This window comes from Brienomyrus brachyistius, chromosome 1 (genome assembly GCF_023856365.1).
Source record: "Brienomyrus brachyistius isolate T26 chromosome 1, BBRACH_0.4, whole genome shotgun sequence".
Classification (NCBI taxonomy): Eukaryota; Metazoa; Chordata; class Actinopteri; order Osteoglossiformes; family Mormyridae; genus Brienomyrus; species Brienomyrus brachyistius.
The window spans coordinates 20,611,745-20,633,710 of record NC_064533.1 but is presented as its reverse complement, the minus strand read 5'-3'; the positions used below and the strand labels follow the sequence as shown (position 1 = coordinate 20,633,710).

The 21,966-nt window shown below is 41.1% G+C and overlaps 3 protein-coding genes across 8 annotated transcripts in view; all 3 read left to right on the top strand.

Moving 5' to 3' along the window:
- ppp1r42 (protein phosphatase 1, regulatory subunit 42) overlaps window positions 1-21,966 on the top strand; it is a 55,151-nt gene that overhangs the window by 24,490 nt on the left and 8,695 nt on the right. For 3 of the 4 annotated variants that reach the window (XM_049015936.1, XM_049015933.1, XM_049015935.1), the window contains exon 1: window positions 21,788-21,906. The exons of the other annotated variant lie outside the window; for it this stretch is intronic. The gene's annotated coding sequence lies outside the window, so the exon portion shown is untranslated. Of the gene's footprint in view, window positions 1-21,787; window positions 21,907-21,966 lie in introns of those variants that run through there. 4 annotated transcript variants of the gene reach the window in all.
- LOC125743342 (leukocyte elastase inhibitor-like) lies at window positions 8,464-12,893 on the top strand. 3 transcript variants are annotated; one of them, XM_049015924.1, is made up of 7 exons: window positions 8,464-8,709; window positions 9,580-9,749; window positions 10,661-10,798; window positions 10,969-11,086; window positions 11,237-11,379; window positions 11,480-11,647; window positions 12,299-12,893. In XM_049015924.1, exons 2-7 carry the CDS (start codon window positions 9,582-9,584, stop codon window positions 12,701-12,703), a joined length of 1,140 nt encoding a protein of 379 aa, XP_048871881.1. In that variant the 5' UTR covers window positions 8,464-8,709; window positions 9,580-9,581; the 3' UTR covers window positions 12,704-12,893. The 3 variants fall into 3 exon arrangements, with proteins under 3 accessions (XP_048871881.1, XP_048871882.1, XP_048871883.1); XM_049015925.1 differs by lacking the exon at window positions 8,464-8,709 and adding an exon at window positions 9,072-9,284; XM_049015926.1 differs by lacking the exon at window positions 8,464-8,709 and adding an exon at window positions 9,304-9,456.
- cops5 (COP9 signalosome subunit 5) lies at window positions 13,934-18,385 on the top strand. Its single transcript, XM_049015930.1, has 8 exons — window positions 13,934-14,432; window positions 14,774-15,008; window positions 15,331-15,459; window positions 15,643-15,708; window positions 16,107-16,192; window positions 16,531-16,642; window positions 17,274-17,422; window positions 17,950-18,385. Exons 1-8 carry the CDS (start codon window positions 14,296-14,298, stop codon window positions 18,038-18,040), a joined length of 1,005 nt encoding a protein of 334 aa, XP_048871887.1. The 5' UTR covers window positions 13,934-14,295; the 3' UTR covers window positions 18,041-18,385.

The following is a 21,966-nucleotide window of genomic DNA, read 5'->3' as shown; positions in this document are numbered from 1 at the left end:
CCGCGGACGGAACGCACCAGGCAAGCCTGTGAAGATGAGCGCAATAAAGGTGGCCCGTGTTCCTCCGCCAAGGCGAGGCGCGTCAGCCCGGGCACCATGCACTATCGTGACAGACATGTTGTCCTTCACTTGGCCTGGCGGCTGGGGTCATTTGTCAGTCTCCTTTAAGGGCCCTTCTGGGGACTTTAAAAACGACTTAGTAATACTCATAAATATAATAAATAGTGATTTTATTAGATAGGGTTGTCGTGAAATGTCTGGAGAAGGGTGGAACTATCTGAAATGTATTAGTTGCTAAGAAAACTACTGATTGATAAACCATAAAATATGTTTTGCGAATCAACATTCCTCCTTGGTAAGTGGTGGCAGTGGGGACTCCTAGGATTTAAAGAGATGTGATTGTGTCATAAGAATTAATGGTTGTACTAAATTAATGGCTGTATTGAGTGAGTTTCTGTGCATCAGCTGCAGCCAGATGGTACTACAACCAGATCTGGTGTTAGTGGCCAATCAAAGCAGCCAAACCCACTCAGGTGCATAGGTGGCCCATCTCATTTAATTTGTCACTGAACCTCAGCTCCCTGTTTGTCATCCAAGATTTGATTGACATATTACAAACATACATTTCAACTGTACTTTCTGGCTAAAAATTGTATACAATTTTCCCAGACAGAGGCGATATAATTGCACCAAAGATGAACTAAGCCATTTTTGTACACAACTGAAAATTAAACGACACATTTGTCAGTTTATATATCAGTAAAAGACCTTTCAGAGTCATATTTGATTCTTTGTTAAGCACATTTGTTGGAACCAGGATGGGAAAGATGCCATATAAAGTGAATTGAACTGAATTGAATAGTTCTCTGGGGAATCCTGGATCATTTTCACTCAAGATCGCTGGAGCTATTAAGATGCAGAGAGTTACAGACACATGAAATGACTTAAGACTTAAGATATCTGCCACATCTGACCAGTTACCAGGATTATCTTTAATAAAAAAAATTCAGCAAACCAGTTTAGTGGAATAGCTGTCTGCTGGCGGTTCTGACCCGACACAATGTCCAAAGGGTCACATGTTCATCTTTCTTTCACAGTGCAGCATTAGCAAGGCAGTGCAGCAGAACCTCTCAAACAGATCTCAAGATTCACGAAAAAACCTTCCAAAGTCCAAAGCTTCACGGGGCCATGGAATATATCCCACCTGCCCCAGAACACCCCTTCTGGGGTACCAGGGTCACGCCGGAAACTATGTGTTGGCTTTGTAGCACAGCAACGGCCTTGCGGTCAGCCCAGGTTATGCGGGGGCAGGTTTACATACCAATTTAGGAGAGCCCTGTTTCTATGGTCCTCCCCATCCTGGTCTGAAAATAAACTCAGACTGATCCCTGTGTTCCACTAAACATCCATCTTGCAAACAACAGAATGCAAATATAAAATGTTACTAATGATAATAATAAACATCTCTACGCTTATTCAAAGAATTTTGATGATGGTGGCAACTGCTCCATGCATCAGCATGCCTGTGTTTTGTTTAGACGCTATATTAGCATTTGGTATGAATCCAGCCGACCGGCATTACAGGTATTTATTATTCCCATTTGGGGTCCATTCAATAATCAGACACAGATCAGGGGTCTTGACAGGGGAGTGTCCATCACACAGTTATTTTTGCGGCCTAAATCACAGTGTAGAACTATCCTCTGAACTCCTAAACATCACAACCACATTGATCGCAAGCCCAAGACATCTCTCATCAGAAAGACTCACTGTAAACCTGGTACCAATCTCCATATAGCACCCAATGCTGTATGTGAAGGACATGCAAAAATATTATACATTAACACGAATAGCTAACGACACATTTATGAGAGCCGTATGAATTCAGACAGTCAAAGAAATAATTAAATTGAAGGAAAGGGCTTCTAACAACAGAGCTTAATAGTTCAGTGACTCACGTTTGGTGTTTGGCCATGTCAGCTATGCATAAAGACACCTTCTCCTTCCCCCCCATCACAGTCGTCCTCTCTGACTCCCTACTGCTGGTCGCGCTGCCTGAGGGACAGAAGAGGGTCTTGAAGGTCAGGTGCCGGGTCGACAGTCCTGGAAGAAAGCCGAGGCGTCCGCTCAAGGGAACTCCCGGGATCGGATGTGGAGACTGGGAGGGGGCAATTTGACCACGCAGCCCTGTGGAATTCCAAACAGCCCATATGCCGCTGCGCTTGATCATAGGTTTGGCTGAGGGGGGTTGTCGCTGGGGAGGGTGTGGGATGAGTGGGGGCTGCTTAAGAGGAGCCACCTGATAGGCTCAGGAGAGATAGGTCTCCTTCACCTGGGATCTTCTGGGGGCTTCATTTAGAGATTTATGGACCAGCTGACTGTCCGCTGACATTTACTGAACTGTGCTCTTTCACCATTTCTGTATTGCTCCGTCTCATTTAGCCAGTAAGATCAGAAAACGAGCAGAAAAGAAAACAGTGACGTCTCCTTGGTCACCATTCTTCACCATTTCTAGCAGTTTCTGTAAGAGCTCACTCTGGATTTTGGAAAGCTTAATTCATGACTTAACTGGGTGTCAGAAAGATGTGCGGCCGTTCTGTCAGAAACTGCCACCCAAAGTCTTTGTCGGGCTACAAGTATAAGTATACAAAAACACATCTAAAGAGCATCAAGTTTTGGTGGAAAAGTATATCTCCTGTTAAAACCCACTGAAGAGGCCACCAGGGTCCAGTTGTTTATGGGGTGAGATGCTTTAGACATGCTGAGGTTCCTGACCATCCAAAGAAACGGCTGTTGTCTTCTTTGGCTTCCACCTGCTTGAGCTATGACAGAACACTAGTATTACGGCACTGGCTGTGAATAGACTTTTATTAGTCCTTTGCTAATTAGTGCTGTAGTCAGTCGGCTAATTCCTTCATGGTGATGCTAAACGTTTGGGGTTCCTGTCATTCTCCGTCTTGTAAATCACCCTCAGCATTGGTGTGTGACTGGAGGACAGAAAGTCGCAGGACAAAGGGAGGTAGCATGAGGGAATAAAAGGATTAACTGGCATCAGGGGAGACTGGTCATATCTTTCAGCTGAGTTCCTGGGTCCAGTTTTGGTTCCCAATACATTAACATATGATGAGGAAGCCTGACTTCAGGTAATTGGCAGACTCATCTCTAAACAACAAAAACTGACTTTTGGAAATTTGTTCAGAGGATAAAATTTACCAAAAAATGAGATGTAATTGTGTCATAAACATTCATAGTTGTACCAAATTTATGGAGGTGCCGAATGAGTGGTTCAGGAACCAATTTAGAACATCCTGTCAGTTTAACATCACTGGAGGTAGGAATGCTTAATGAAGATCATGACTAAATTCTGGGGGCAGGTACAATTAGGCAACCTTACATTGCGTCGCACGTCTTAGCTGTGGTGAACATCTCCTCCCAGTGTACTGAAACTGTTTAATAAGGACAAGGCAATTCTTTGACAGATTTTCCAAGCAGGGAAACTCTGACTACATGCAAATGAGATCTGATATTCTGTCAGCTGTCAGACGAAAGATGAGTCTGATGAATCATGGGAAGAATTTTGCTACTGTTTTGTTACCGATGCCACGAATAAGGACTAGGGGCTTTGAGGTGCAGGGTCTAGTTTTCATTTTGTGCATCCTGCTCATCACTCTTCCCTCGCACGGTTTCCCTTTTGCCAGGTGGCCGGAGTGTCCGGATCGACCTTGATTTACGGTCTCAACACTTGGCACGTCAGAATTCCTGAAGCATTCTGCAAATGGTTCCAATTGGTGCAATAAATTAGAGAATTTTTAGCTTTGTTGGCGCCTTCATTTAGGGTGTCCACCTAATCCATGTCGGGGGGGGGGGGGGGACACTATGAGCTACTTCAGGTTTTACAAACTATTTTTAAACCGAAAGGCCCCTGTGCTTGGCAATTAGTTCAGTTCTTCTTGTGCTTTTACTGGTTTGTTTCCTTGATTGAGAGACTCATCCAGCTGTTTCACATTAACATTAGTGGCACATGCATGATTATAGGAAACTGACCAATCACCACCCAACAAGATCTCAGAGCTAAAGTGAAATCCAGGTCCTTTTAACTGGAATGGTAGTTTAGAAACCCTGTCATAGCTCATAGTGTCTCCCCTGACATGGATTAGGTGCTCACCCTACCCTCATTACAGGGACAACTTAGAATTGCATCCAAAAAAACACCAATAAACAAAACCCAATGAATCACACCAAATCCTATGACTGGAGGGTGGAACAACTGCAGTCACCTGCCTCTCTTCTCAATACACCCTCCACTGCCAATCAAACACCCTTAATAAGGACATTCACCAACAAATTCTTACTGGTAACGATGCTAAGCACTATTGTCAAAGATTTAGCTCTTCATTTATTGCTGAGCAATTTCCAAGCATTGGAGCATCCCCAGGTTCTTAGACAAGTTTCTGTGTTGAGTACATTGTCAGGAATGTCAGTTCACCCTTGTTAAAGACTACAGACCCAAGGACAGCAGTTTCGTTTCTGTTGTGTGTTCAGTGTTTGGCACTGAGGAGCGATTCACTATTGCCTTCTGATATTTTCAAATCTATAATTACCAAAAAGGTCATTTTCATTTCTCGATGCCAAGAGTTCTTTACACTGGATGCCCTGGAACACTAGTATGTTTTTTCATTCATAAGCTTTGCCATTGCTGTAAGTTTATTAATGGAAGTGACAAGACTGTGGTAGACAACCCAAGTGGAATACATACAGATGATATTTGACTGAAAGATCTCTTAACAAATTACATCAGAAGTTTCATCCATGGAACAAAAAGTCACAGTTTAGTGTGTTTGTGACCTGGCATAAGAAAAATCCCGATTTCTTTTATAACTGTTGCGCTGTTGTTTGGCAAGTTGATATGTCAATATTACCATGTTTCATGTACTTCCAAAACCAGCAGCGTCACACCAGGCTCAGACTTCCTCTACACTTTATCTCTGGCCATAACACAGTTATCACAAGAAGCTCCCCAGCTGGCCAAAATGGAAACCCCTGTCGAGAATCAGTTGTCTATAAATTGTAGCTGGGCTGCATGTGACATTTGGACTCATATTGACAAACAAAATGGCTCAGAGCATGGTATAAATGGGAAAATTGGCATATATTTTTATGTGTCCTCTTGTGTTGAATATCCTCAGATTCATTCATTAATATGCTAGAAATAGCATTTTATCAGCTTCATGGATGTGCCATCAAATGGACTTTCACATAGAATTGCCCAGCTAATGTTTGTGTTTTTGTCCTGAGCTCTTGGACGTCCACTGACCCCAGGACTCCAGAAGTTGTGTTTAGACTGAAAATCTGCTCCCAGACCCCCCTCCCCCCAGAGAGTCGGCAGGGAACGGCATGTTGAAATGCTAAAATGTGTGTGTTTATATAAAGTGGACACTTGAACCTCCTGCCTAGCTGGAGCAGAGGGAGCTGTTAATGCTGCTGCCCCAGTGTAATTGAAGAAAGTCACGCTATGTCCAGATTGGATGGAGGTATACCGATGACGTGTGACATGCCTGTCATTAGATGGCAGAGTTCAATGGAGAATTTCCACAAAGTATTTCTTAGCATTAGCATTAGCTTAGCATAGGCTTAGCAAGTTGGGGACGAGGTTCACAATAGCACCTCATCTCCATCCCTGTCTCTTGGGGATGCTTCAGCCTTCCATTATATTGCTAAGAAATCAAATTGATACAGAGAAACAATGGAAACTCTCAACATTGACCCACGTATCAGTTTTTCAATGCTTGTCTTTGCTTTTTTTGAGGTTACTTCCTAGAATTTTACTTTCCCTCCCTTTAACTCCTTTTCTGCATTACGTGCAGTCACCTTGCTTTGGTCCTTAATTTCTGACTCACATTTCGCTCTGCACCACATAATCCTGAGAGCGCATTGACATGGCAGTATTTTCCGAATCTATTCATAGTTTTTTCTTTTTGTATGTCACATTCAAGTGTTTCCAAACAGTGTAACGGTTCATGGTTGGTGCACTAATTAAATCTGAATTTCCTTTACAAATATTCCCACCATATTGTATGACAGATCTCTGAATCTGAACTGAATTCAGAGCAGAAGCTAAACCTGTTGTTTTTTTACCCAGAATTTTCTAACACTCCTTGTCTCCACAGTCTGTTTTTCTTGCTCACAGTACCAACCAATGGGGTGACTGGAAGCAGCAGAATGGGGGTGGAGTCTCGCAGCATTAAGGGAAGTTGCCCTACTCTCCCCCCAATTATCTGCCCACCTACCCCTCTGGCTTCCAGCCCAATGTAGTCCCCAGATTCCTTCCTTGTTTGGTACTGGGCTGCTTTTTTCACACTGATGGAATCTGAGAGAGGCCTTCCCGAAGAGGGGATTAGCCAGTCCATCTGGGAGGGGGGGTATGGGTGGACCTGGTGGGCGCCGGTGCCAAGGCCCCCGCAAGCCCAGCTGTCCTCTCATTAGAATAAGCTCAACTCCAAAGCTGGTGCCGACACCAAAGAGGCTGCTGTTGTTTGTGTGAGATACCAGAAGAGGTTTGGGCAATAGATACATCCATAAAGGACTGTAAGCCTACAAAAAGGAGGGTACACTATAGTGTTATTCCAGGAAGCTGGCTATAAGAGCTACTGGGAATGTCACGCGTGCAGCAGAAAGACTTACAGCTTCATAATCCTTTAGGACGTTTGCCCCATGATGTCAGAGGGTCTCTATTTTGTCACTACTGCTGTTTTCCTTTCAGAACATTCTGTCCCTGCTCATTAATGCTGCCCATTTCCAAAGAGCCTAGGAAGCTGAAAGGGTTGGTTTCTTCACACAAATGGTTCACATGTAGGACGCAACAGCCTGATCAAGCTAAGATCCTCTGACGTGTCTAATAACCACACTATCCTATAATGACGGGTGGAAAAATACAATAGGGAGGAATGCTTTTTGCCTTGTAAGTGCAAATTTGTTCACTGATTATGTACGTGAATTATGCAGGTATGTCCGATCTTCAGGAGAAGGAGGCCAGAAGAGTTACCAATTATTTAAGCTCTCGACCGACTTGCGCCCTCAAAACCACTCCTCTATAACTGCTTTGATCACACTACTAATTCCACACATGTACACAGTTGTGAGCTATTTCAGCAATCGGGGGACGGGGGGCATCCAGCTCTCTGGCACAGGACCAGACATAAATCAGAAACACTTCAACAGGTTTAACCAAAAGACGTTGCAGTTTTGTATTTTGCAGGCATTGTGTGGTGACATTTGTTTTCGAAGCCTTGAGAGTCGCTGGTCTTTCTAAGTATGCTGATTGTTCCCCTAGCTTTTGCAAAGGAAAGGGTGAAGACCACTGAATTCTTCTGTTTGTCATTCGAGCTCTTGAGTGTTGAACTTTCAGGGTGGAGGTCGGAAAGCTCCCTTCAGTTCCAAACAGATCACCTTCTATCAACAGTAAGTCATAAAGTCCAGGAGGGGACTGTAGAATTTTTTTTTATGGCGTGGCAGAAGTGGTGCCATAATTCATACGTAATTCATATGTTATCATTAGCCAATGATATGTTTTTAATCCATGACTGACAGGAGAGGGGCCACTCCAAGGGCCAATCAGCTTTCAACTGAGGCCAGTGTCTCTCTGGCCCCACCCCAGCATATACCTCTGCATGAAGTATATATATGAGAGACCTTCTGGTTTGCTTTGTTTATACAGTGTCTGACGAAAACATTACTTGTGTAGAATTCAGAATGTTAGCACCCATGCGAACAGAGAAAAGTCAAACACCTCACTTCCCACCCCCACCCCCCCCCCAGCCAGGGTCTTAAACCCAGCTTAAACATGAGTCAGCTTGCCGCTTCTGCATTTTTCATAACAGCAATTTTATGGCACTCGGACAAATCAATCAATCAATTTATTTCACTTGGTCAATTTTTTCAAATATCATCATTTAGCCACAAACACAAACTGTTTCATTACATACAATCCATAAGTGGAAAGGGGAGCAGGAAGAAGAAGAATCTTGCATGTCCTGCCCCTTCCTCAATAATTACAGAGTAAATTACATATGGCCATATACATAAACATAAAATTGAATTACTGGGGGCAGGTTGATCAAATGTCGACTCCAATTGATTCAACCATGATAATCTTTTTATTGGCTTTAGCTTAATTCTGGAATTTGCGGGTGGTTGTTTCAGATTCTGATCACACTTACACATGATTTTTATAAACCTGCAAACAACACAGTCTCCATCAAATTATTTAATCCTAAGTCTATAAGAATGTATTCGTTATCAATCTTCAAATTTCAAAATACTCTCAAATTGTAACTATAAAAAGTATTGCACCAATATTTTAATACGTGCCACAGCCCATAACTTTCTGAAGCACAACGTAACCGCAACATTCAATGGACAAAAACAAGCCTTGCGTGAGATTACCGTTGTTGAATCAGTGAAAGCCTCTTTTGACTGATGCTTTTATCTCCTACTACATGTGTCCTAGGCTGCAAAGCATCCTTTAAGCAAACAGGTTCCATGATACTAAAGTCACTGCATAATTAACTAGTGCGCTTCACTCCCTTTTCAGATTTACTCAATGCAACCTTTGTCTTGAGTGTGACCGCGCCTCATCTTAAAACCTAGGTACGGATCCTTCAAGGAATTCAGTTCCTGAGATAAACTACACCGGACCGTATATTCTTCTTAGTAAGTATTAATGGCCTGTGATTTGTATTTATGATGAAATAACGATTAAAATCTAATTGTGATCTTGGCATATTAGTTCTTGTTTAGGTACCTAAATATCACAAGGTGCGTCTTGACGCTAACGTTAAATATTGCAACGACTGCTGGGGTTCAGCATTTGCCAACTTCCAGATGAGTGTGGAGTGTGACAGCTGGAGAAATGCGTGTGACTGTGGCCATCGGTTAAAGGTTCTCCTCTGAGACCCGGGGAAATACAGCGAAGACGCAATACCTAATTGCAGAATCCTGCAAGTCTTGTATATGTATCATGTTGTTCTTCCATCTGTCCAGAACACATTTGCGTACGGTAAACTGGATAATTTTATTAGGGAGAACTGCATAGCATATGAAATACATTCTTATTTACCGTGTTGAACTTACGCAAATCGCTGCGTTTTCCCAAATAATTATTGTATATTTACGCAAATTAACGTACATGTATAAATCTCTGCAAACATCATTCACTCGTCGTCTACTTCCGGTGACTAGTTTCATTTCCTAATTTCAACTGTGAAAACCACAAGGTCTTGCAGCTCGTAAGTATTTCTTATCTTGTATTTAGTAAGTTACCAGTGCCTGTGCTGTACTAGCAGCGGTTTAGCCACGTACCTTAAATGTGAACCACGTCACATAATCGCCCGCCACGAGCGATTTTTGTGTTTCATTTGAACGTGTAATCGCTTAGTACAACGAACTTAAAACTCAAAAGTAATTATCGTTCATTGAACACATCTAACTATAAGCTGTGGGAATTGTTCTTCTTTGGTGGGGGGCAGTATCTATCACGTTACATGCAAGTGTCACTTTCTGGCGTTTCATTCGTTTTTTCAGCCATGGAAGATCTAAGCAGTGCGAACACACAGTTCTCTCTGAACCTCTACCGGATCCTCTGTGAGACCAAAAGCAATGGCAACATCTTCTTCTCCCCCCTGAGCATCACCTCTGCATTAGCCATGGTCTACCTGGGCGCTAAGGGGAACACCGCAGCTCAGATAGCCAAGGTAGGGAGTCCCACTGTTTCCGTATGGCTGTGTGGTTCCATGTTGTAGACCAAGATCTCTTCAACTACAGGGCAAACGTTCCAGCCATTGTCTGTCAGAACAGGAACAAATAGAAAAATTTGAGTCCACTTTGACAGAGCTATGCACTGAGCAGGCAGCAGTGTTACACAGTTGGCTGCGATCAAATTTCAGCCTGAACCTGATCCTCCTGGTATACGCTTTCACTTGTATACATCTATTCCAGACACAGTGATGACCTTGCATGTGAGGTAACTATCAAAATAATAAGAATCGTGTTTAAAATGTCACAGCTACTGCTGTAGGACAAGGTAAAGTCTCTCTGATAAAAGGAGACACGCTTGTGAGGTAAAGGAACTGAGGGAAAATTGTACAGTGAGGAACTGGTTCCTGTTTAACAGCAAAATGCATTTTATTAGAGAGTACAACACCAATAGGTGTTTGAAATAAAAGCCCTAGAATCCTCTCTGACTGATTAAGGCTCTCCAGTGTTCCCTTTATTTTATGGTTTCAGCAAGAATAATTAACCTCTTGTTATCAGATTGTACAATGTTTGCACTTTGGTTGCCCATGACGACCAGACAAACAGGCTTGGCTGTTACTATGAATGATGCAGTAAATCTTTTGCAAACTTATATTTTCCTGGACTCAGTGGCTGCGGGGCTTGAACGAACTTTGTGACTTTCTGTGAGCAGTTACCACTGACGATGCGCAACCCTGTCACCAGCGCTTTGGTGTCTTAAAATGTTGAAGTTGCTCTGTAAGCAACTTTTTAAGAGACTAACAGTTGCAGCTGCGATACTGTGAGGTTCTGGCAGAGTGATGCTGTTGGAATCTGGTGAATTATAGAAACACGTCATCAGACCGTGACAACGCCCTTCATTTTTTCACAGGGTCTTTCTTTCAACACAACGTCTCATGTCCACTCAGATCTACAGAAGTTTATTTCCGATATTAACAAACCTGATGCCCCTTATCTGCTGAAACTAGCAAACCGTCTATATGGCGAAAAGACTTTCAACTTCCTGCAGGTGAGTCACAGTCAGTATGTTTGTCATTGTCATACATCCTAATGTGACTCACTACAGCCAACATCCCAACTAACAGAGAACTTAGAAATGTTACAATAAAGTAGCAGTAAAGTTCAAATACAAGTTTTATGAATAAGAACAACTTAAACTGGCATTTTGAACTACCACAGGAGTTCTTGGACTCTACACAGAAGTTCTACAAAGCAGACTTGATGCCAGTGGACTTTGTAGGGGCCTCAGCGGCATCCAGGGGCCAGATCAACCAGTGGGTGGAGGAGCAGACCAATGGTGAAACCACTTGTGTAAATCTGGGTTTTAATTTAACTTGTATGACGAGCCACTACCTCCCAACCAAAGTTTTTCAAAAGCCAAAGTAAATTCATATTTTAAAGCTTTGTTTCCAAAATCAGCCTTCAACCAGTAATCTTCCATTTGTAGGTAAAATTAAAGAACTTTTGAAACCAGGATCTATCAACTCCATGACAAGAATGGCTCTCGTTAATGCCATCTATTTCAAGGGAGATTGGTTGAAAAAGTTTGATGCAAACAACACAAAGGAAATGTCCTTCAAAATCAATCAGGTAAAATCATAATTGCTTATGGTAATGGTGCTACTTAGCAGACTTTTAGAATGTGTCAGTTGTCATGGTGTCTATATTTCTTTACTTGTTTTGTTGCCAGAAAGAGTCCAAGCCAGTCCAGATGATGTACCAGAAGGAGAAGTTCCCCTTCAACTACATCTCAGAGTATGAGCTTCAGGTTTTGGAGCTGCCATACAAGAGCGAGGAGCTGAGCATGTTCATCCTGCTGCCCCAAGAGGCCAAAAATGGCTCCAACCCCCTGCAGAAGGTGACCCCAGCTTATAGTCACATGAAATCATCATTGGTGATGACATGTCAGGCTCACTGGATCAGAAGCTTCAACCAGTATTTAGGAAACAGAAACCTATGCAACAAAGCAGCTCCTTGCTGCTAATGGTATGGGTAATGAAAGGTCTGTAGGACACCAAAAATACCAAGGGCAGCTATACAAAGTAAACATTTAAGATCCTTCAATATACATGTTTAAATTCATAAGACCTTCATAGGTCACCTTCATATAATCCTGTGGTTCCCAGCTCAGTGCTCAGGCCTTGTCTCCAGCCTCTCCATACTTATATACTGTTACTCCACTTGTCCACCAGAGGCTGCTTGGCAGATAATCATTGAAAACGTAATGATCTGTTTCACAGACGCCGTGAGCAGGGGAAAACTGACAGAGATATTTATATAAGTATCATGGTAATTAGTTTCAGGTGCTCAAAACCCCAGTGAGCCTGAGCCAGAGAACATTAACCAGGCTTTGGGAAGTTCTGGGCTTAGCTTATGATTCTCCCTGTGATACTGGATTATACCAATAACCACAAGTTAAACATCATTTGCAAACTGCAGAGAGAAATGAAATTCAGTGGTTGTTTTTCCTTTTTGTTGCTAATTTGGTTTCATTCCCTGCACATTAAAGCTGGAGAAAGAGCTGACGCTGGAGAAGATACAGGAATGGACAGAAAGGGACAACATGGATACTGGGACGGACATCTGCGTCCACCTGCCCAAGTTCAAGCTGGAAGAAGACTATGAGATGAAGGCCCCCCTGGTCTCTCTGGGCATGACGGACGTGTTCGATGCAGCACAGGCTGATCTTTCTGGGATGAATGGGAGTGGTGGCCTCTTCCTCTCTACCGTTGTCCACAAATCCTTCGTCGAGGTGAATGAGGAGGGCACAGAGGCGGCAGCAGCCACCGCCGGTATCGTGGCTTTCGCCATGTTCAGGGAAGAGCACTTTGTTGCCGATCACCCCTTTCTGTTCTTCATCAGACACAAAAAATCCAAGACCATCCTCTTCTTCGGCCGATTTTCCTCACCGTAAATGAGCAGCTAACATCTACCTATGTGTTTCTGTTAATCATTGCCAGAATACCTTCCTATAGCTTGTAGATGTACAACACACAAATGCATACTTAATTCCATTATGAATGATTTTTTTTTTTTTTAGATTAAAAGCAATTTTCAAAATATCGACTGTTACTTTTATACAGTAAAAAGCAACGGTGGAAGCACCTTCTTGTGGTTGATATCTTTCTTTAAAGTAAAACTCTGGGTGTGCAAAATCTTTGGTTTTATAAAGTGAAACTAATCTTGTCGATCCGGATATCTATTCCTAGTCATTGTGTTTACTACTCTGTACGATCTCTTAAAACTATCAAAATATATGTTTCTTACACTTCTTACATTTTTGGTGTCACTGATATGTTCTTCAGAAATTCTATGTGAGTATGGTTCTCTTGATATATTTAAATACTCGACGTAGAAATACATATTAAGGATCCACACACATGTAAAAGCATTGACGTCTCTCTTCAAAAACAAGTAGTCTATTATGTACGTGAGGAGGCTGGGCAGCAGTCCTGTTCATTCAGTGAGCTAATGTGGAGAAAAAGTTGATACGTCTCAGAGTTTCTGTATTTTTCTTTCGGCAAATAAAATTTCCCCTTTCTGGTGTCTTAGAAAACCATAGTGTTATCTATTGCCTTTTGTACACTAGAGGAAAATATTGTTCTGCACGATTGCTTGGAACTGGTCGAGATTATTTAAAAAAAAGGGTCGATGTTACTGATACAATTGACTGCATACAAGATACATACTAAATACAAATAAAATATTCAAAGCATCTAGTGAATTAAACAGAAAAAAACAGTATACTGTCACCTTTCTTGACTCCTAACAGTATTCGTGACTGGCATTTTCTTTTTTACCATTTAATACAGAATTTGGTTAAGTTGTTGCAAAAAAGACCGAAATTAGTCATGTTCTGTACATCCGGACACCTGTTACAAATATGAATTCACTACATATAATTAAGTCACACCACATAAACTTAAGTCATTGGGGTTTTTTTAAAGTGTCCAATTATTTTCGCTTCATATACTGTAATAGTATTAATATCTGGTTATTTTCCCTCTACGTGTATTAAAAGCAAAAAAACGTAAAGAACGATGTAATTGCATCTTAAGCCCGCCGGGTGTCACCCTATTTTTTTCTTGTAAATATCCGTGCGCACTGATCTGGATTAAACCATCGAAACAGGACACGAAGAATAGTACATATTAAATGAACGCAACTCCGAACGCAACAGCTCCCTAACCAGTATCGTTATAAACAAAGTTCCAAATATTGTTGTTTGTATTGGCATTAAATAGCTTTAAATATTTTGAAATTTGTCATTTTGTTTGGAATTAGTAGGTGGGGCCCCTCTGACTTGCTGACGATAGTACTGTCCTATGTTATGGTTTCTAATTGATCGCAAACTGCGGTACTGAATCGCTGACATTGTTATTTCAAAGGAGATTGACCGAAATTTGCGCGTGCAGATGCGCTTTCGAAAAGCCTTGCTTGCAAAGTTTTAACTACTACGCTCTCATTAACCGTTTACAAAAGACTGACGACGATAAACAGAGGAAGATGGCCGGGAGTGGCATGGCCCAGAAGACCTGGGAGCTCTCCAACAGCATGCAGGAAGTTCAGAGTATAGACGAGATTTACAAATACGACAAGAAGCAGCAACAAGAGATCCTGGCCGCTAAACCGTGGACTAAAGAGTGAGTTTGCGGTGCACACCTTTAAAGGACAGAACCAGGGACGAACGGGCCCGTGAGTCGCACCTGGCTTGGCGTGTAGCGGTGGGCCGGCTTCCTCATTAAAAACCCTCATACACAAGCTTCGATGATGGATCCATGAACCCTATCTGATATGAAATAACTGGTTAACTTTCTAGTACTACTATTAAATATAAGCGGACAATAAGCAATATTTATGGGGTTTATAATGGGGTAAATTCGGGCAGTCGCGTATACGATGCATGACTATGACGTATGCCTGTGGCAATAACTGGGAGATACTGTGTATATATGGGTCTTTTTTTTGCATTTTTGCACATCAGCCATCATTATTTCAAGTACTGCAAGATCTCCGCCCTGGCCCTACTAAAGATGGTGATGCACGCTCGGTCCGGAGGCAACCTGGAGGTGATGGGACTGATGCTGGGGAAGGTGGACGGCGAAACCATGATCATCATGGACAGCTTCGCCCTGCCCGTGGAAGGCACCGAGACCCGGGTCAACGCGCAGGCGGCCGCTTATGAGTACATGGCGGCGTACATAGAAAACGCCAAGCAGGTCCCGGCCCGTCTCGTTGCTTGTATACTATAAATGTATTGCGATTTTTATTTATTTATTTTTTTGGTGAACTGTGTTTGCAGCTCACGCATTTTGAACAAAGTCTCCCAGAACTGTTATGCAAATCGCAGCAGCTTGTTTTAGACACTGTACTTAAGCTTTTATGCATGCAGTACAGGTGGCATGATTTTAGATTTGCTGGCATGCACAAAAACTTGTTTTTTCATTACGTGTAATGTATTTTTATTTTATACGAAGCGGTATAGAGAACGGATTTCCTAAATCACTGGATCTCGCCCTTTTCTCCGTTCTTCGGTATTAGGTTGGACGCCTGGAAAACGCCATCGGCTGGTATCACAGTCACCCAGGCTACGGCTGCTGGCTCTCCGGCATCGACGTCAGCACACAGATGCTTAACCAGCAGTTCCAGGAGCCCTTTGTGGCGGTTGTAGTAAGTACCACTATACGCCAAATCGATAAACATTTTTGTTATCCGTTTTTCACGTTTTTTATGTCGTGTTTAATTTGGCATTAAGACACCGATTTATTTAAATGTGCAAAATTGTTCCATCGTAGCGCAAGTCTTTTACAGGAAATGTTAGCATAGTGTAATTTTGAGTTGCATTCCTTTCAGATTGACCCAACTCGAACCATATCTGCAGGTAAAGTCAATCTTGGAGCCTTTAGAACATACCCAAAGGTAAGAGATTTATTTTTCACGTAGAATTTTATTTTTCCCAACACAGCTTACAGCTTGAGCGTTATGATTGATTAAATATTTATTCTTAGATTACACCATTGCTAGGTATATGTACTGGCTACTGATCAGCCACTTTTCTCAGTAAAGTGATTTCTTGCTTTATTGATTTGGTCCATATTGTTAATTATATATGTATATAAATTTCACTGAAGCATCCAATGCAGTACTGCTGTATAATAATAGTTGTAGAAATGGGATAATATTGCCGAGCTTGTTCCCCATGCTGTGCTGTTGATTGTATATTGTAGACGCAAACTCTATTCGTAAGCTTTCGTAAGATGCTAATGTTCAGAACTGAAATAGAACAGCATGTCTGAAAATCTTCGCTTTCCTTACAGGGCTACAAACCTCCAGATGAAGGGCCCTCGGAGTACCAGACCATCCCTTTGAATAAAATTGAAGACTTCGGTGTGCACTGCAAACAGTACGCATACGGCAGAGCCAATCTTAGTCCTGTAATTGTCTGGTTAAAAATAAACGGGTGAAAGCCAAGGAAAGGCAGCATTTTTCCATAATGGATTCCAAATGGCCACCTAATGCTATGACCTACAAACGATAAGGTCATAAAGACACAGAGCTATTCCACATTTAACATGTATGAAAAAAATTGGCATTGAAATTATACTAGTCATGGTGTAGTTGACAGTTACAGATGCCTGAATTATCTGTGACAAATCAATGTTTTGTGGCTGTTTTTATTGTACGTGATTCAGCTGAAGTCATAGAGGTATGTTTTTCGTAAATGCAGTTTTTTATGTTTAGGTACTATGCCCTCGAAGTGACTTATTTTAAGTCCTCCCTCGATCGCAAGCTGCTTGAGCTCCTTTGGAACAAATACTGGGTGAACACTCTGAGCTCGTCCAGCCTGCTGACGGTGAGTGCGAGCGTGCGACCGCAGTGCGTGGCTTAGCCCGTGTCCTTAGTCTGGGCTTTTGTCATCTGGTCTTTCACCATTTATATGGCAGTTTCTTTGAATGCTCAGTATTTTTGCATGATGTTTATTTTTAGACATGGGCCAAAAGGTGTTTTAGTTATGTCTATATACTGTTGGTATTTTGAGTAAGTAATTTCATGGAATATAAGGTGAAAAGTAAAGTAGTTTTAATTTGCCTGATATCTTATGCTTCTTAGAAGTGGTTCTTAATGTGCTGCACTTATCCAAATAGCATCATGCATTGGGACTGACTGATTTCTGGTTTAAAAAGATCGCCGTGAGAGTTATATCATTACGGTTTTATGCATTTTGTATATTTAATACTGTGTGTGATGCTTGCACTATGAGAGCCTGTTATCTGTTTTTATTGTGCTTGTGCACAATGACAGTAAACTTCACTTTGGCTTGATGGTGTCATACGTATGGGTGGGAGACACCACCTTGCCTTTAGCTAACATACACGGGTTGTGTTGTGTAACACATGCTATTCGACCCCAGACCGAATTTAATGTGCCACTAATGAATGTGGTCTAATGGCTTGGCGTGACACACCTTTTGCCCCTCCCCCCAGAACTCAGACTACACCACGGGGCAAGTTTTCGACCTGTCTGAGAAGCTTGAGCAGTCAGAGGCCCAGCTGGGGAGGGGGAGCTTCATGCTGGGCTTGGACACGCACGACCGCAAGTCTGAGGACAAGCTAGCCAAAGCCACACGGGACAGGTATCACGCTTACTTACATTCTACTGCCCTGAGATCTGACCAGTGTATTAGTGGTTGTTTGACCATTTCCCATACTGCTGTTTCAAGACAGATTCCAGAGTATGTCATATGCATGGTAGACAGTCAGTTCCACTATGCAATGAAAATCTGCAGGTCCTTCCTGCCATCAACACAGAATGGTACCACTTTACAATAAGGCTCCCATTGCCACTTGTAAATGGTAGTAAGTCATTAATATAAAGAAAACTTATAACTTGTTTTAAATTGTCTATTAATAATTTACAAAGTGTTACAACCTAATTAATAACCAGATTATAAATCATTCATGTACCCTTTATATGGGTAGCCTTATTGTAAAGTGGCACCCACAAAACAAATATCAGAAATACAAATTAAAGTACTTCCATTGAGACAGTAAATACAGTTGTGCTTATGACAATAAATACGTAGACATGGTGCAGTGTAACGTTTTTGAGATCTACCTTGCTTTTACCTGAAATTTAACACTCATATTGGGCACTTTTCAGCTGTAAGACGACCATAGAAGCCATCCACGGGTTGATGTCCCAAGTTATTAAAGACAAGCTCTTCAATCAAATCAATACCTCTGCCAATTAGGCTGGTGCAAGGGGGTGGTCTTGCTCCATGACTGCGCCTGGCTTTATCGCAGAGATCCTGCTGTGTGAGTGTGTGTAATGGGGCTCCAATTAGTGTCTGCTGTTTATGTAAGGCTGTGTTTCAGCTTTATTTGGTTCATTTCCACCATTGTCTGTCATTTCAGTGTATGTTCAATAAATACATTTTTGACAGACGTTTTTGACGCTTGGATTAATGTTGTGTAGCTGCTAGTGGGAATGTTTATATATGACATAATGACTAACTTGTATTTGTTTAACTAGGTTTTTAGTTCATGTACAGTATTATAGAGACAGTTAAGTGTCAGTTACAAAGGGTAATAAATCATTAGTTTTTCGAAGTTTGGGAATGAAACGTTCTGCCTTTTGTCTATCTGCTATTAAGTAATAAAGAAAAAATGGATGACCTTATATTTTAGGGTTCTCGCAGCAAATCTATAAAAATTCCTGAATTTTATTTAATCACCAATAATCACTATTCTACAGGCCAACCCAGATACCTTATACTTCATAAGGGGAGAGTTTCAGGACTAATTTAAAAGCATTTCTTGAAAGTTACCAGCTACTTTCCAAATGCATTGGGTGGTCTGCAGTTCTAACTAATGTATTTTCTTTTTCGGTGAGCAGCAAATCTGACATCTTTCTCGGTTCAGTGTAAACCTACACTGTGATATTTACATCACCAGGGATCATGTGAGCCATCACTCTCACACAGATGCCTTACAACATTGTAACAAGGACTGTGATTTTAGCAGCTCTGTCAGGGGCTCATTTTTGGCTCTGGTTACATAATGGAATTAACATCAGCATGCTGGTTCAAAGATACACAGTACCCCCCCCCCCCCCCCCCCCCCCACTAAGGGAAGACGCAGGGTGGTGTCTTTATTAGTTACACAGCCAGTAACTATCAGGGTTCATCAGCCTTAACTGTGCCGGTGATGCAGTACAGGAACTGGACAAACTGTGGTTCATTCAGTCCTCATTTCTCTCTGTTCTTCATCATGGAGGACTTAGAGGGGGGCTGTGTACTTTAACGCCGTGGGGAGTGATACTACGTAAACGTTTTGTTTATTTTAAGCCAAAAAAATGCTATGTGGTGTTTCATATGGTTTTGTATTTCTGAATCGATTTATTGAATGGTGTTTACGGTACACCTACAACTGAATATTGGACTCATGACATTGGAACAAAGGTCTGTAGTTTTTAACCCGCATAAGGCCTTTTACTACTTACATTGATAAGTCTGTAAATGGGTCAGATTTCTAAGATTTATTTTACTTGCAAAACCTATACAGTGAGCAATTCCTAAAGCGGGAAAATTTGAAAATTCAGTAACAACAGTGAAGTGAAGTACAAGTTGAAGGTAATTAACCTTTAAATGTAATTTATTTAAATATCTAAGAAACAGTCCAGTGTGAACCCATTTTCATTTTCTGATAAATCTTTCTAACATCATCTTTACAGCAATGCAACATCAGCACATTTCCTTTTTTTCATTTTCCCCAAGAGCTCCTATTTAATGAAATCATGCTTTAAGCTTAATCAGTACGAACTGGTACAACTGCAAGATAATTATTTATACCATTGGCGTCCAGATTTAAAAAAAAAAAAAATTATATATATATATATATATATATAAACAGCAATGTGAAGCCATTCAGTCAGCAAAGCACAGAATGAATTGCAACATTTCACATGATCCAATTGCATATTTCACATAAAATAAAGTCAGGAGTTTTAAATAGCGGAATTCCACTCCATTAACTAAATGCATAAGAAACGTATTGTAATAATAAATAGACTCCGCAACCGTAATAAAAGGCCAACGACCTCGCTGTGCAGAGATAAGCACAGGACCTGATGAATGACTATTTATCCCAAGCCTGGCCTCTGAAACCAAGGTGCTGCAAAATAGCTGCTTTCTTACGGGTATCTGGTAGCATTCATGTTTACTTTGGCTATGAAAATAATGTAAACAAGCACAGCAGTGCATGGTCTGTACCCTGGGGTGGCGGAATCAGTGCAGCGTTTCCCCTCCACTCCGACGCAAGGGCGCCCTAGTCACTTATGGGAAGGTTTGCCATTGTATAATAATGTGCTAAATCTACAGAGCTGAATGGGCGACGGCTCCTCAATCCAGCGTGTTATTATGAAGAATGGACCAGCATCTTTGTTGTGAAGAGTAGCATGCATTGTTACTGAAAGGGAATTCCACTGTGGCAGGTTTTATCTCATCATGTCCTAAGTCTAACTTACTCATGTACAGCCATTGCTTTTATGACAAAAATGTATTTTCCTTTACTATTTATCTTCTTTAACATTAGCATGTCAGTTGAAATTCGGGCTAGCTGTGTCAAAAATGAGAATATTTAATTCATAACAAACATCACTGTCTAGCTCTGCATTGTAACTGAAATTGTTAATGTGACATTGTTTCAAACAAGTATGTAAATTAAATTAAAAGCGAAAGTGTGTCATTTATTTAGTTGGAATCCAATTTTTGCCAATAAACCATTTCAATCAGCAATGTTTTTGACTGTAACTTATTTTAACTGTACTACCCCAGCAACAAGCCTAATCCAAATTCCATTAAATTAGACACATCAGAACACCTCATGAACAATGCAATTAACATTTGACATTTAATCCATTACAAGATAAATACTTACAAAAACAGATTTATAATGCCTAACATATATCATTCAACCGATGATTAATGTTCAGTAGTAACCCAGTCCAAGTTTTTACCACCGTCCTGATCAAGGAATATGCAATCAGATTCCAAAAACTGAAGGTCTTTGCTAACTGCTTGATTCTACTATGCTTAAAAAGTAACTTGGGCCTATTCTTAAACATTAATTTCCTCTTGAAAGACGGTTTTGTGAAATGATTTACCGTTTAACGGGCTGCTATAGTGATATAGTGAAAAAATATACAAGAACAATTGTAAAGATCCATGAGTGCAACGAGCATAGGTAATTTATTTCTGCCAGACCAGTGTAATCCATCTAGCGTTCCCTTTGTGAATTCCCCTGTTTGTTCTAGATCCTGTTACCTTTGGCGAAATGACATTACTTTACAAGAAAGGACGTTAATTAACATTTTATGTTATGGTATTCTGTTTAATCAAAAGCGGCTCAAAGGTTTTGGCCGTTTATTGCCCGTCATATTTGAAAATATGTATTGCTTTGTAGGTCTACTACATGCGACAGAGAATTTGCCGCTTGCATTAGATTACGAAAAACCGCCAGTTGTTACTAATGAGTAATATTAACAATAAATATTTTCTCCGGGTTTCAAGGAAACATTCCGTTACTGCAGGCACCGAATGCTTTAGGCCTACTATTTAGCTGACAAAACGCACGTTTTCAACAATTGTTCTGTTTATTAAAATTTACCACAACCAAACCAACCTTTATTCTCCAATTTCAGTTTGTAATAATAAGGCATACATGCCCCTAGGTGTAAAATCTAGAGTTTAGTTACATTTATTCCGATGTTAAGTTTGTACTTTCACGTAGGCGTATAATAAAGAACAAGATTATCAAAAACCTGTTGCACAGTTGTATAATTGTAAATACAGTACCACGATTGGTTCATTTTTTGAGTTCCACTCCAATGTCGTTCTTGTAAAATGAGATGTACCGTGTCAATGCTTTAAAATAAAATGAAGATAAATAATGTCAATATAAGCGCAAACACAAAAACCCGCATGCGTCCCGTTACCATAACAACCGGCCCGGCCGGGCTAAACAAAGGCGTGCAGACTCCGAGTTAAAAACAAGTTTAAACAAGAAAAAAAAAAAAAAACGTAATACTTTGGGCTAATACACAGTTGGGACATAAGAGGTAGGGTACTATTACGGTGCTGGTGTTTAAATGTTTAGAACTATAACGTGTTTTTGATGT

What these genes read in the sequence shown, in the direction of transcription:
- LOC125743342 (XM_049015924.1), top strand. Translation starts at nt 9,582, where the DNA reads ATGGAAGATCTAAGCAGTGCGAACACACAGTTCTCTCTGAACCTCTAC. An exon ending in CCGCAGCTCAGATAGCCAAG is followed by an intron (nt 9,750 to 10,660) that starts GTAGGGAGTCCC and finishes ATTTTTTCACAG; the next exon opens with GGTCTTTCTTTCAACACAAC. An exon ending in TGTCCTTCAAAATCAATCAG is followed by an intron (nt 11,380 to 11,479) that starts GTAAAATCATAA and finishes TTTTGTTGCCAG; the next exon opens with AAAGAGTCCAAGCCAGTCCA.
- cops5 (XM_049015930.1), top strand. Translation starts at nt 14,296, where the DNA reads ATGGCCGGGAGTGGCATGGCCCAGAAGACCTGGGAGCTCTCCAACAGC. An exon ending in ACATAGAAAACGCCAAGCAG is followed by an intron (nt 15,009 to 15,330) that starts GTCCCGGCCCGT and finishes CTTCGGTATTAG; the next exon opens with GTTGGACGCCTGGAAAACGC. An exon ending in CCTTTAGAACATACCCAAAG is followed by an intron (nt 15,709 to 16,106) that starts GTAAGAGATTTA and finishes CTTTCCTTACAG; the next exon opens with GGCTACAAACCTCCAGATGA.